This window comes from Orycteropus afer, unplaced genomic scaffold, assembly GCF_000298275.1.
Source record: "Orycteropus afer afer isolate SDZICR_OR568_19922 unplaced genomic scaffold, OryAfe1.0 scaffold00038, whole genome shotgun sequence".
NCBI lineage: Eukaryota > Metazoa > Chordata > Mammalia > Tubulidentata > Orycteropodidae > Orycteropus > Orycteropus afer.
In genome coordinates this window covers 10,863,642-10,878,544 of record NW_006921625.1, presented here as the reverse complement: position 1 = coordinate 10,878,544, position 14,903 = coordinate 10,863,642, and the positions used below count along the sequence as shown (strand labels likewise).

Here is a 14,903-nt window from a genome sequence, read left to right as displayed (position 1 = left end):
AGTGGTGGTCGCTGCGCACCCCCCAACGGGGCTGGTGAGGGAGAGAAAGTGGCTGAACGCTCGTTTGCGGCCCCTCTGGGAAGGAGTGTGTCTGCAGGGCTCTGCGCGGGGGCGGGGTCCTTCCGAGCTCGTGTGGCCCCGTCAGGACGCAGGGAGCACCCTGGCAGGGCACGGCGGCGTGGGATTTAGCCACAAAACTGCACTGGATTCCCTGTGACTTTGGGACTTTTAAATTCTCCAATAGTTACGTCACCCGGCCGGGCGCCATTCAGGGCGCAGCGGGGCACGTGACCCGCCGAGCTTACCCTGAGTCCTTGGCGTGTTGGCTCCTCCAAGCAGGGGTTCCTCGGACTTGACGTGCAGGAAGTTCAAAAGTTCCGTGATTCGGCGCACAGGCCCAGAGCGCTTTCTGAATCGACGTGTGGCGGGGAGATTTTCCGACGTTTGGTCTATCTCCCAGTGCTCAATGCTCGTTTCTTAAAGAGGCATGAGTATCACTGTTACTGGAGCCCCTGAGTGAAGCGGACAGTTAAAGCGCTCAGCTGCTAACTGCAAGGTTGGAGGTAGGAGTCCGCCCCCAGGCACCTGGGAAGAAAGGCCTAGCCAGGTGCTTCTGAAAAATCACCCTCTGAGAGGCTGCTGAGCTCTGACAGAAATGGTTGCCTTGAGGTGGAATGGATGATTACGCATCAGCTGGATTATTGTTATTATTTTTAGCAGCTTCTGGCTCTGACTTTAAGGCTAAGACCGGAAAATGTGGTTGTTGTTGCCATTGAGCGCATTCCAACGCATGATGACTATTCGGAACCAGATCGCCAGGGCTGACTTCCGAGGTGCCCCTGGGTGGGTTTGAACCGCTAGCCTTTCAGTTCGAGGTCCGTTGCCACCCAGGGCTCATGTCTTTTAGGCTAAGACAGGAAAATGTGGTGGTGGTGGAAAGATAACTAAAATAGACCTGTGAGAAAAATGTGACTGTGTGAGTGGAAATAGAAGCTGGGCCTGTTGAGGGGCAGCTGGGGATGGATGGGGGGAGGGGGACTTCATAGTGCCGCAGTGCGTGTGCACGTCTCTCATACATGTGTGTGTTTGCATACATGTGACTGTCCCAGCCCTTTCCATCACAGCACATGGAAAGTCAGGAAGCCCCGAGCCCTTTAGTATCTGTTTTATGCCACAGTCAGGCACAGCTCTGTTCCTGGGCAGAAAATGTTCTGTGTCCTGCTTTCTCTCTGATTCTCTTTTGAGGCTACATTTACAAAGCTGTGTCTTTTAAAGGAGCTCTGGTCTCTGGTGGCATAGTGCCTGAGGCATCTGACTGCTAAGCAAAAGGCTGCTGGTTCAAACCCACCAGCCACTCCTCGGAAGGAAGATGGGACAGTCAGTCTACTTCTGTAATGATACCGTCTCAGAAACCCAAGGAGGGGTTACTGTGAGTCGGATCTGACTCCAAGGCAGTGAGTGAGTTTGGTGTCTTTTATATTTGGAAGTGACTTGATTTGGGGCCATATCCTGAGGCTATTTCATTCAAATTCAGTTGTAGGCTTCAAAGTTGAGTCTTTGAAGTTGGAAGTTCTGAGTGACTTACCACACAGACTGTCTAACTGTGTGGTGAGGAAGGAGGCCCTTGGGAGAATGGGGCCAGTTGTGCTGGGCAGTGAGGGGAGGGTGTGTATTCCCACGGGGCTCCTCCTCACAGGACATTCTCCTCTGAGGACAGGCAGAGAGAAAATAGGGCAGCGGCTGCTCTCCTTGTCCCGAAACTACAGCCAGCTCCCGGCTACCCAGGGCCTCCTCCTTGCCGTGGACATGGCCACTAGGCCCTTGTCAGGAGTTTTCTCCCAGGCCTCAGGCTTCGCCAGGCCCGATGAGTATGACATGCTCTTACAGGTCGAATGTGACCCCTTTGTGGAACCAGAGGGAACTCGCTCATTGCTTCTCGCTTTCCTCCCATCTCTGCTTCTCTCTGGTGCTTGGGTCCTGAGAATGTTCTAGCTGGAGGGAAACTTAAGGATTGAGGTTTCACCTTACATGCATGCAAAATGAGACTGTCTTGCCAGGGTCACACGACAAGGCCGAGTCGACCCTAGGACCCTAGCCCCCTGGCCTGGTGTTCTGTCACCTAAGATGTGCTGCTGTTTCGTTTCATTCAGCTTTGTGCTTATTTATGTTTGTTGCGTCTATGGAGACAGACACTGGGTGTGGGAGGACCCAAAATACTTCCAACCCTTAAGAATGGCCTGGGCCTGGGGGGTACAAGCTGGTTGAGTTGAATAGGACAGACCTTGCCTCTGAGGACAGGTGTGTGTGTGTGTGTGTGTAATACAACTGAGCACACACGTGTTGGGCAGATTTTGTTGGTGGAGATAACGTCCTTTAGGGAATGTCTGAAATGTAGGAGGGCATTTTTCATTGTCCCAATGAGTGGGGAGGGTACTGCTGGTATCCAGTGGGTGAAGGTCGGGGAGACTATGCAGGGGACAGCCCGGCACAGCCAAGAATGGCTGCACCTCAAGTGCCAAATCTTGTGGAGGACACTGCAGGGTTTGAGGACTCGAGAGAAACCTGTACTAAGTAGGATAAGAGAAGGGGGTCTCTGGGTTGCCAGGCCCCAGTTGCTAATTCTACATGAGGCTGGGAGAGAGAGCCTGTGTGTGAGTGTATGTGTGCACACACGTGTGCGTGCAGGTGTGTGTGTGTGTGTGTTCTCCTGGGATTCAACTCCACAGCCAAAAGCAAAATGTTCTTGGATTAACCGTGGTTGAGGTTTGTCACTCTTGCACCTTTAGCTCAGATAATTGACAGAAGGCCTCAGAAGCTGGCGATAGGGTCGGCAACTAGTCCTGGGGAGAGGAGCAAACCTAAGAAAGTGGAGTCTGGTGGGCTGGGACCCTTGCCTCTCCCCGTTGTGACCAAGGCGTGTACAACCCGTCTTGGTGGCTGGGTTTGGCCTCTGCCCATGGAGGTCACAGCCCTTTGTTTATAGCATCGGTAATCATTTCCATGGCAACACACAGTGGTGACGCAGCGTCCTGGAGATTAGGGACTCAGCAGGGAGGAAGGAGAGAAGAACCAGGAAACAGTCTCAGGGCTCAGGGCTCAGGGCCCAGGGCTCGGGGCTCAGGGCTCAGGGCTCAGGGCCCAGGGCCGCGTCTGCAGGAGAGCGCGGGGGCAGGCACTTCTCAGGAGGGTGGACAGCAGCTGTCTGTCAGGGGGTTTCACTTACCTTTCTCTGCCTCCTTCCTCCTGTGGTTTCAGCCTGTCCTTTAGCAGACTACTTGACCAGGAAGCAGAGTTCCCAAGACTCCTTTCCAGGAGCTGGGGCAGGGGCAGTCTAGAGAAAGCTCGGAATTTAGAGACATAATCCTGCGTTCAGGGGAGCTCTGGTGGTGTACTGCCTAAGGCATTTGACTGCTAACCAGAAGGCTGGTGGTTCACTCCTCGGAAGGAAGACTGGGCAATCTACTTCCATAGAGATCCTGCCTCGGAAACCCGAGGAGGGGTTGCTATGAGTCGGATCCGACTCAACGGCAGTGTTTTTTTTTTTTTTCCACCAACCCTGACTGCTGAGTGACCCTGAGCAAGTCAGTAACCACCTCTGAGTCACTGTTTCCTACTCAGTGTCAGTGGGAATAGTGACCCCTGCCTGCCTGGGGTGGGACGCTGGTGAGATCATGTGTGTGAAAATACTTGGTAAACTGTCAAGAGTGGCACAAAGTAGGGTCAACATCTCTCATGTCGCTGTAATTAAAGGGACTTATTTAGTGGAGGGAGATTTCCTAACACTTTCCTCAGCTCGTCTTTATTATTATGATTATTAAATCGAAGCACGAGGCTGTCGTGGGACAAGTTCTCTTTCATTTGCTGCCATTAGTTGTCATCCGTGCGATTCCGACTCGTGGTGACCCCTGTGTGCGGGTCAGAGTGAGACCAGAGGGTTTTCAAGGCTGGGACCTTGCAGAAGCAGATCCCGGGCCTGTGTTCTGAGGTGCCTTGGGTGGGTTCGAACCACCAACCTCTCCATTAGTAGCGGAGCACTTAACCATTTGTGGCTCCCAGGACTGCCTCTCTTATGTGGGAAGTACTTACTCTCCTTCCCTTCTGGGAAACTGGTTGTCTGGGGTCCCTGTTGCTCACCTCCTCTTTAAATTGCTCGATACTCACTCGAGAAAAGAAGTAGATCGAGAAAAGAAGTAGAAATAAACAAACATGAAGCCGTCAGTTCTGCCCTGAGATAGCAAACCTGCGGGAAAATTGAAAGAGGAGGCATTGCGCCCTGGCTCAGCTGTGGATTCAGTTACTCGCAGGACGTCTGGTCGCTCTCCCTGTGAGGCTGTGTCTGTGCTGCATCCTCTGAGGCCAAGGAGGTCTCTCAATCTCTGTGTCACTTGGAGTGGCAGGTCCCAGGCCGGCACTCTCAAGTGTAAACTCAGTGGGGGCGTGGAGACTGGTTTCATGTCATGACTGTCCCCCCTGTGGTGGAACAAGAGTTAGCTCACAGGCGGTAGCATCCCTGCCCTTCCTCCTTTCCCGCCAGGCCACCCGTCCCCCAACCTTGGGTGTCCTGTGGCTTCCTGCTCTCCACTTCCCTACTGCACACTGAACGAGGTCGGGAATTCTCTTTCATCACTGAACTGAAGTAGGTTCACCCCAGCCAGCTGCCCAAGAATCAGCATTCTTTTTCTTTTTCTTTTTTTTTTTTACTTTTATTGTGGTGAAAAGGAATCTGCATTCTTGCTGCCGTGCTGTGGTCAGCCCTCTCCAGTGGCCCTCTCCTCGAGGGTGACAAGACCCGGCCTCATGCCTGTGCACCCTCGGCGTCCACTCCTGTACTTGGCAGAATGCGTTGCAGAATTCCTTGTCAGATCAGTGCATGTCTGAGTTGTCTCCTCCCTTGAATTCTTCTGTGTATAGAGGAGAAAGGAGGTGGTGGTGAGGAGTTTGTGGTATTGGAATCAGAGATCTAGAGGCCTCACTGAGGTTAAACAACCAACCAGACATTTGGCTTGTCCAAGGCTACGTAAAAACACTGGAGGCGTTTGTTCAGGCTTCCATTGCCTCTGAGCTGAGTTGCCTGCTCCTGGCTTGAAAAGTTAGAGGAACTTGGAGGCTGTGGCCTGAGTGAAGTGGCAGCTGGGAAGCTCTGGTGGCAGGAGCTCTTGCTGTCACTCTGTGACTGCTACTCGCCATTCATTCACGCAAGCACAGTGCTCCATGAATACCTGCTGCTTATTGAGATGTTACTGCCTTGGAAACCCAGTGGGGGTCGCTATGAGTCAGAATTGACTCGATGGCAGTGTTTATTGAAGACGTGGAAGGAACTCTGGTGGTGCAGTGCCTAAGGCATTTGACTGCTAACCAGAAGGTTGGTGGCTCAAGCCCACCAGATGTTCTTTGGAAGGGAGATGAGGCACGCTACTTCCATAAAGATTTACCACCTTGGAAACCCAATTCCGCTATGAGGTAGAATCAACTCAATGACAGTGGTATTAAAGACCTATTGTAAGTGGACACTATGCTTTTTACATACACACATGCATGCACGCACATGCACGCACACACACACACACACACACATATACCAAGAAAACTAAACTCACTGCCATATGCTGTATCTATCTATCTATATGCTTTTATTTCTTTTAACAATCAAGCTATGTAATTCATCCCCATTTTACAGGTTCAGAAACACATGAACTTGCCTGGGACTAAGCATGGCAGGTACAATCCGGCCACCTTCTGTCTTCAGAGCCTGTGGTCTTTGTTCTAGACCGTGCTGCCCCGCCCAGTCAACCCCACTGACTCCTCAGCTTGCTTTTTGTGCCTGGTGCTCTGGTGGATTTGATGTGCTGACTTGAGGGAGAAGCGGACACCCTTGGTGAGGATCTTGACCCCTGAGTGCTGGCCCATTTGGTTTTGACAGCTCGTCCAGGTGGATGGCTGTCACTGCTCTCCCGACAGTGGGGCTCCTCCCAGCACCGGGATGGCGTGTATCTGCAGAGAACAGTGGCTGCCGTTTCCATCTTGCCCTGCTGGAGTAGCTGCCTTCCCTTCGAGCTTCTTGTAAGGCTCAGTCTTCAGGCGCCTCATCCCTGGCAGGTCTGGGAGTGACAGCAGCCCGCTTTAAGGACTGGTTAAGTTGTATGCGAGGAGGGGACGTAAGATCCTACAAGATTCCATTTTCGTGATTTAGGGCAACCTTTGCTTCCCTTTTTCAAAGAGGCAGCAGGCAGATGTGAGTAGCAGGGCTGGTCTCAGGTATGTGGTGAGTGTCACGCAGCCTTCCAGTGTTCCCCAGTGCACCGTCTCCAGCCACCCCACTGAGCCAGCTGCTTAGTGGGGTCATTCTAAAGGTTCCCATCAAAACAGAGCAGAAGTCGCACACCCAAGCCATGGTTTTCTACAAGGTATCGCTTAGGGTGCTATTCAAATTGTTTAAACTGAACAGCTGGCTTCGTGCAAAGATACGTATTAAGTCCATTCACCAGCTGTCTGCCAGTTGGTCATACTGTGGTGACTTGTGCGTCGCTGTGATGCTGGAAGCCATGCCACTGGAGTTTCGAACATCAGCAGGGTCACTCGTGGCGGACAGTGGAGCTTCCAGATGAAGACAGGCTAGAAGGGCCTGGTGACTGCTTCTGAGAATTAGCTGACGAAGACGCTGTGGGTCGCGGCAGAATATCGTCTGATATGATGCTGGAGGAGGAGCCCCCTCGGCTGGAAGGCACTCGTCGTACACAGTGGTTGCAGCAGTGAACTTGAGCATGGCGGTGACGTGAGCTGGTGCAGGGCTGGGCAGTGCTTTGTCTCACTGTGCATGGGGTAGCCACGTGTTGCAGTCAGCTTGACAGCAACTAACAATACTGTTGTGTAGAGAATAGTCCAGGTGGTCTGAGGTATTGTGTGTGGGACGTGCCATCAACAACACAGCTTTCCAGCCAATTAGATGTTCAAAACCAAAGTCACCTTTGACTGCTCCTCTGCCCCCCCTTCCCACACCTGGGCTGGGTGGGCATCTATGAAGCCTCTCAGGAGACTAACCCCACCTCTGCAGTCACCTGAATTCTGCTTCCCGTTACCTGGCACCTGGACTGCTCCAGAGCCTCCCTCAGCCCCTCCCCTGTATTTCTTCTTCCCTCCACTTATGCTACTCATTCTCCATCTGACAGAGTTCTGTCGCTCCCTGGTCGGGCCGAGTTTCTCAGTTTTCCCATTGCCCCCAGGATGACAGGTTTGGTCCGGCATTCGAGGCCTCCCCAGCTGTCCAGATATAGGCACTGTGCCCGCCCCCCCCCCAGGGCTGCTCTGGTCCCAGGTCCCACTCCCTCCTCTGTGGCCCACACTGTAGCTTCACAGAAGCTGGGGCGGGGAGAGCTGCCTGAGTGCCTTTGTTTAAGAACGTTTGTTTTGTTTCTGAACTAATTTCCAACTTATTCAAAAATTGCAAGAAGACTAGACGCTCCTCTGTGTCCCTTTCCCTCAGGTCCCCAGCTGTGGGCCTTTTACCACCTGTGCCCCGTCATCCAGTCTCTACCCGGAGCTGGGACTTGACAGGACTGCTTTGCTCCTCTAGGTGTCGCCAGTTTCCTGCCTCTGGCAGGGTGCACTTGTACCACTTTTCCCTCACTCGTTTTAGTGGAAAATATTTGCATTTTCCTTCTCTGAGCCGTTTCGTCTCACACGCGTTCCAGCTTCCCCAGGTTTTACTGTATGTCGATACACAGATGGGTCTGTATATATGAGTGTGTTGTTGTTGGGTGCGGTCAAGTCAGTTCTGAGTCTTGGCGACCTTATGTGCGACAGAATGAAGCACCGCCGGGCCCTGTGCCAGCCTCACAGTTGTTGCTGTGCTGGAGCTCACTGTTACAGCCACCATGTCAGTCCATCTCTCGAGGGTCTTCCCCTTCGACGACCTCTCCTTTACGAAGCATGATCTCCTCCCCAGGGACTGCCACCTCTCGGTAACAGGACCAAAATATGTGAGGTGAGTCTCTTCATCCTCGCTTCTAAGGAGCATCCTGGCTGCACTTGACCCGAGACGGATTGGTTCGTTCTTCTGGCCGTCCATAGTGCACACTTTGATGTACATCAAAGAGTATACACACAAAGAATACATGAACAGGATACAAGAGTTGTGTCAAAAGAATATGTATACACAAACATATATGCACGTAAAAACCCATATACATTTATATCATTGTTATTCTTTTGGGGAATCATAGGAGAGCAAGTTGCAGACATGATTCTGCCCTCCCACCTGCCCCCCAAAAAACACCTTCCAGTGTGGGTTTCCCCCAAACAAGGTCACTCTCCCACACAACACCAGCACCTCCAGTCCCCGTACAGCCATCGGCCAGGCAGCCAGCACAGTGTGCCGTGTACCACCCAGCCCTCAGAGCCCTTTCCAGTTCCCCATGCATTTCAGCTGCAATCCAGAACCTAGTCTAAGAACATTGTCACATCCGCCCATTTCCCTTCCATTGGGAATAATTCCTCCATCTCTCCTTGTCTTCATTTTTTTTTTTTTTTTTTTGGTCTTTCATCCTACAGGAAGTCCCTCTACCTGTGTGCACTCACGTGTCCCATGGCCAGACTCGGGCTGTCTGCTCGGGCTGTCTGGTTTGGCATGGAGCCGGCAGAAGTGACACTGTGCTCTTCTCCGTGGTCACATCAGGGGGTCCGTGGACTCTCCCTCCCCTGGGGATGGGCCACACCTGGCCAAGTCGGTGCCCTCAGGTTTCTCTGCCTTTGCGTCATCACTTTCCGCTTTGCAACTGATGAGTATTTTGTGGGACGATTCTCCGAGATCATGTCTGTACTCTTTCCTTCTTTCAACCTCCACCCTCTCGGCTTAGCGTCCATTGATGGCTCCTGCCTGAATTGCCCATCACCCTTTGCGTTCTTCAGTGGTGCTCTCTGTCAGTATTGCTCCTACATTTACTGGCTGGAACTGAACAGTAAGGAGGAGTGTTCCCCTGTCCCTGTTCAGTCGTATATTCATGCCGTTATTTATACCTGTTTGAGTTCATGGATTATTATTTTATTCAGTGGGCTATAATCCTTTATGATCCCTGCTTATTTTGATACACAAATATTACCTATTTGGCCTGTGGCAACCCCTTTGAACTGGTTCTAAGGTCCTTTTGATATGACCCCTCTCAGCAGATAGAGCTGGGAAGTAGGTATGTGTGTATCCATGGATAGGGACCTGGTGGTGCTGTGGTTAAAGAGCCTGGCTGCTAACCGAAAGGTCAGGGGTTTAAATCCACTGGTTCTCCTCAGGAGAAAGTTGTGGCAGTCTGCTGTTGTAAAGATTTACAGCCTTGGAAACCCTAGGGGGCAGTCACTCTGTCCTGTAGGGGGTGCTGTGAGTCAGAATTGATTGACAGTTGTGGATTGGTGCACATGGACACACCCAGACACACAAACACACGTACATGCACTCTTTCTTAGTGATCTAGTGCTGCTATAACAGAAATGCAACAAGTGGTTGGCTTTGTTGTTGTTGTCGTTATGTGCCGTCGAGTCGTTCCCGACTCATAGTGACCCCTCCTTGGGTTTCCGAGGCAGTATCACTACGGAAGTAGGGTTGCCCAGGTTGGCTTTAATGAACAGAAATTTATTTCCTCACAGTTTAAGAGGCTAGATAGAAGGCAGAATTCAGGGAGCTGGCTCTAGGGGAAGGCTCTCTCTCTGCCTCCTGCTCTGCAGGAAGGTGGATTGGCTTGAAGCACACCTTTATACTAATATGGCCTCTTAAGCCACTCCTCGGAAGGTTGGGCAATCTACTTCTGTAGTGATACTGCCTCGGAAACCCAACGAGGTGTTGCTTTGAGTCAGTCCGACTCCATAGCACATAACAACAACAAGGAGCTCTGGTGGTGTAGTGCCTAAGGCATCTGACTGCTAAACAGAAGGCTGGCGGTTCAAACCTACCAGCCACCCCTTGGAAGCAAGGTTGGGCAATCTACTTCCATAGTGATACCGCCTTGGAAACCCAAGGAGGGGTCGCTATGAGTCAGATCCAACTGGACGGCAGTGAGTTTGGCTAATATAACAAAGAGAACCCGATCCCAAATGGGATGGTAACCAGGGTTGGTGTTTTACCCCACAGTGCTTTGGGGAAGTGGTTCCGTGTTTCTGGAAGGAGCTGTTTCTGTATCTGATACCCCTGACCCAGCCCTCGGGTTCTCTGTGCCTGACAGCCGCCTTTCATGTGTGTGAACCCTCCTCTGACCGCAACCCCCTGGCTCCCGTGACCTTGAGGTGCTTTTTTCTTTGCTCAGTCTTCCTGTCGGTAGCTGACTTCCTTAAGAAGCTGGTCTCCTCTTTGGTGGCGTCCCTGCCTCTGTCCCCTCCAAGGGAGGGGAGCAAGAGGAGAGAAGGGAGGGAAACGAAGCCCGGTGGCTTCCGAAGCAGCCATCAGGGAGCATGGGCGGCAGAGAAGCCTGCGTTAGTCTGGAGCCCTCTGTGCACAGCTGTCGACCAAGTGCCTCATGCTCCAGCCGCCTCCCCAGCGGGCCTCCACATGGACCAGCTGCAAGAACTCCACTTGTCCGTGGCGGTTTCCTCTGTCCCCCCCACTCCCAGGTTGCCTTTCTTTAGAACTGCAACTTGACTCATGAGATTACACTGCAAGCCCTGGGATGGACAAACCCCCTTCATTCGTCCTGGTGCCTGGTGTGGGCCTTTTCGTGGACACGATAGTACTTGCAGAACTGAAGGTGCTGCCTATGGACAGCCACCTGCCTCTTTAGGGCAGACCTTTGGGCCTCTGTGTCTGAAAGTGGGTGATGCATGCCCTTTGAAGAAGCACTTGTTGCTACTCAAGGCCCCACCCTGACATTCCAGTGGACATCAGGCCTTTGCTGCCTGCCTAAATTTATAATGGGCCAGCCCCAGCAGCTGGTGGCAGCTGGTGGCAGCTGATTGTCCAGATCTCTGAGAGAGAGATTTTCTTTTCCTTCTGAAAACTATTTCAGTCGCCCCAACCCCACTACTACTTGTAGAACGTAGAAGCCATTTATAGCCTCTTCCATGGTCGGCCACCACCCATGTGTCAGAATGTTGTACTGTGGTGGCTGATGTGTTGTTACTGGGATGCTAGAAGCTATGGCATCACTTTTTCAGATCCCAGCAGGGCCACTCGTGGTGGGCAGGTTTCAGCAGAACTTCCAGATGAAGACACACAAGGAAGAAAGGCCTAGGGGTCAACTTCTGAAAGATCAGCCGTTGAAAACACTGTGGAGCCCGGTTCTCCAACACACGTGGGGTCGCTTTGGGTGGAGTTGACAGCAACTGGTTGGGTCTGTCCTTGCACACTGCTTGCTTGTTCACCATGTTATTCGCTTTCTATGTGTGTACCTATACACATGTACATATATACATCTGTGTCTGTATACAAATACACATAAAACCTGGAACATGCTGCCAGTTTTTTAAAAAATACTTTAAAAAAAAAAAAGCGGGAAACAGGTTTGCTGGCCCAAGGGATTCTGGTGGAACCACTGAAACTATGGCCCCTAGCTGCCCTTCAGGTCTGGAATTGAACACACACCTGTGACTTCCAGCCAAACAATAGACAGACATATGAGCTGAACATTTACCAGAGGTAGATACACTCCTTGGAGAGAATAAGCATGAGAGAAAGAAGGGCTGTTCAGGCAAAGGGAGACAGCTCAGGGGGCAGGAGGGCATGGAGAGATGGACACAGGGAAGAGGTAACTATAGGGAGGAAGTGGGAGGGGAGATGTTGCATTGTGGTAAATTGTGGTCAATGTCATGAGACAAAGTGTATGTAAACTGCTGTATGGAAAGTGTATTTGCTCTGTAAGTTTTCACCCAAATCACAATTAAAAAATAATACTTTTTCAGTTAATAATGGACACATTTACACCCTATTTTTAAAAAACAGCTGCAGACTAGTCCGTGCTCTGGCAGTGCCTCAGCCTGATTGGCTGCTTGGTTGTCTCCAGGATTTTTTGCTGTTTTGATCACAGCTGTGGTCAGCATCTCTCCTCAAGTCCTTAACCATCTCCTTAAAAAAATTATTGGAAGTAGAATGGCTGTGTCAAAGGAAACAAAGTCTTTTACGGCTGTCGCCGTGGGCTGCCAAAACTCTCGGGCCCTGTTTTCCACTCTGGTTTTATGGCTTTGGAAAGTCCACACTGCCTGCAGTTTAGGATGCTCCAAATTGTGGTCCAGCCAAGACGTCCAGAGTTCCTGCAGCCCCTTCTTCCAAGCTTGCTGCCTCCATCCCTCCCCCTGGCACCCAGTTCCTCCCCTTCCCTTCGGTTGGGGTCATTGGGATCCAGCGTCATGTTTCGGGGGAATTAGACCCACCCAGAGACCCCTCTGGAGGTAGGCCAGGAGATGTTGCTTCTGAAAGGTTACAGCCTTGAAACCCTATGGAGCTGACAATAGCTGCTTGAAAGACTAGGTAGGAACCTTAGGGGACAGTGTCTGTGAGAACTGGGGAGGAACACAGCAGGGAAGGAGGGGGAGAATGGTTGCAGAGTGGAATCAAGGTCACTAAATTGTCCATCAATATTTCGGAAGCTGATTACCAGGGCTGTCTTCCAGGGGGCCCTAGGTGGACTGTAGACCCTGCCACGTGTCTCCTGGGGGCGAAAGGGAAACAGGCCTTGGTCAGTGCCTAGACCACACTTGCTGGGCAAACACACACCTGACCCTTCATTGCCTTCTTCCTTTTGCAGTTTACCTGTAGCAGATGAGGTCACTCAGCTGGCTGCACCAGCAGACCTGGGAAACCCACCGTTAGCTGCCTTTGCCCACCACGGTGACGTCCTTGGCCAGGCTGAGCAGGTCTCTACGAGTCTGACAGTCCAGAGGTACAGCTGGGGCTGGTGGTGGGCCTGGGGCTGGTAGTGGGACCCTGGGGCCCAAGCCTGAGGCTACTGCCCTCTGCTCCCCCTTCCCCTCTGGTCCACAGCTGCTTCTCGCCCACAGCTCCCGCCCACACACAGGGTCTGCGTACCTGTCCTGAGCAGGTATGTATCAGGGCCTGGGGCCTCTGTTGAGGCCTTAGGACTGGTCTGAGGGGCTCCAGAAAGACACTCCCTCTCTCTTGCAAAGGCCGTTTTGGAGGTTGCTTCCCTGGCAGTCTTCAGGGGCCCTCTTTAAAATCCGGGTCCTCCAAGAGTGAAATGTGTTATTATACTTTCTCAGGAAATGATTTTACTAGCTGGCTTCTGGGCTCCCGGGAAGCAGGAGCCTTATTAAGAACTAAATGATAAGTGGAGGAATGATCATTTTTTCATGTAGAGAAAGGACCACCCAAAAGTCTTGCCTGACTAGCAGAGCTTCTAACTGTGTGTAAAGATGTGTTGATAGTCACGACAGATCTGTGTCCCAGCACCCAGCACGTTGAGCACCTTGGGGTGGGGCCTCTGTATTTGTTCAGAACCTTTGTGTCTCCAGTGTCTGCTGGCTACTCTGTTGAACCACATGAACTTGCCATATTGGCACTTGTCAAATATTGGCAATTTCATATGGTTGAAACTAATGTGGGATTTTGTTCTCACTTTGGTTGTTTCTGGTTCTCAAGCAGCTTTATCGGTGTAGGCTTTGACACTCTGAATTAATAAATAAGTCCTAGTCTCCTTTTTTCTCTGTGGCCCCATCCTTACTTTGTCCAGGGCCCATCCCTGGGGTACTCAGGGCACCTAAGCTACCTGGCACCTGGGAGGACTCAGGATGCTGCTGGGGATGATGGGACATTAACGCCCAGAAGAGCCAATCAGCAAAGCGTCCCTACAGCTCGGGATGGTGTCTGAGGGTTCTCTAGAGAAACAGAACCAGTGACACACACACACACACACCACACACACACACATGACTGCTGACCAGAAAGGTGGCGGTTCAAACCCACCAGCCACTTCTCAGAAGGAAGGTTGGGCAATCTACTTCCATAGTGATACCGCCTTGGAAACCCAAGGAGGGGGCGCTGTGAGTTGGGTCCTCCTTGACAGCACATAACAACAACAACAACAACAACACACACACATATGTACATATCTGTATATATCTCTATGTTGTTGTTGTTATATGCCATTGAGTCGGACCTGACTCATAGCGACCGCTCCTTGGGTTTCTGAGGCAGTATCACTACAGAAGTAGATTGCCCAACCTTCCTTCATGTAATATACATATATGTATATGCACAGAGAGAGAGCACACAAGCCAGAGTGACCAAGAGTGTGAGTGTGCAGTCAAGCACAGGAGAGAGAGAGATTTATTTTAAGGAATTGGCTTAAACAGTTGTGGAGGGCTGGCAAGTCCAAATTCTGTAGGTCAGGTGACGGGAAAGTGAAGAGTGTGGGATCTCTGGTAAAATGTCTATTTATAGTCTGGAGGCAGAATAAAACCAGTTGTTGCCAAGTTGATTCTGAGTCATGACGACCCCAGAGAATATGCCCTGGAGAAAACTCCCCTTTTGCCCTTGATTAAGGCCTTTAACTGATTGGATGAGGCCCAGCAAATTGTGGTTGGTAATCTGCTTTATTTAAGGCCGACTGACTTATTTAATCATGTTATTACTTCATCACAACTGGACCAACAGACAACATCATGATCAATGGAGAATATACTGAAGTTGTCAAGGATTTCATTTTATTTGGATCCACAATCAATACTCATGGAAGCAGCAGTCAAGAAATCAAACTATGTATTTATTGCATTGGGCAAATTTGCTATAAAAGACCTCTTTAAAGTATTGCAAAAATGGCAAGGTGGCCCCATGTTCCGACCTCCTCTAACCCTACAAGGGGAAGACAGGATTACCAGCAGTAACCCAAGGCCTATTCCTACAAGGCCAGACATGCTGCCTCCCTCCAGCCCTTTCACCAACCGTTCCTCCCAAAGCACCCACCACCTCTCCTCTGGGT

General features: G+C 51.3%; 1 protein-coding gene across 1 annotated transcript in view; it reads left to right on the top strand.

Moving 5' to 3' along the window:
• TACC2 (transforming acidic coiled-coil containing protein 2) overlaps positions 1–14,903 on the top strand; it is a 158,785-nt gene that overhangs the window by 25,855 nt on the left and 118,027 nt on the right. Inside the window, exon 3 of the mRNA XM_042780410.1 lies at positions 12,714–12,848. Within this exon, the coding sequence (XP_042636344.1) occupies positions 12,714–12,848 (135 nt within the window). The remainder of the gene's footprint in view (positions 1–12,713; positions 12,849–14,903) is intronic.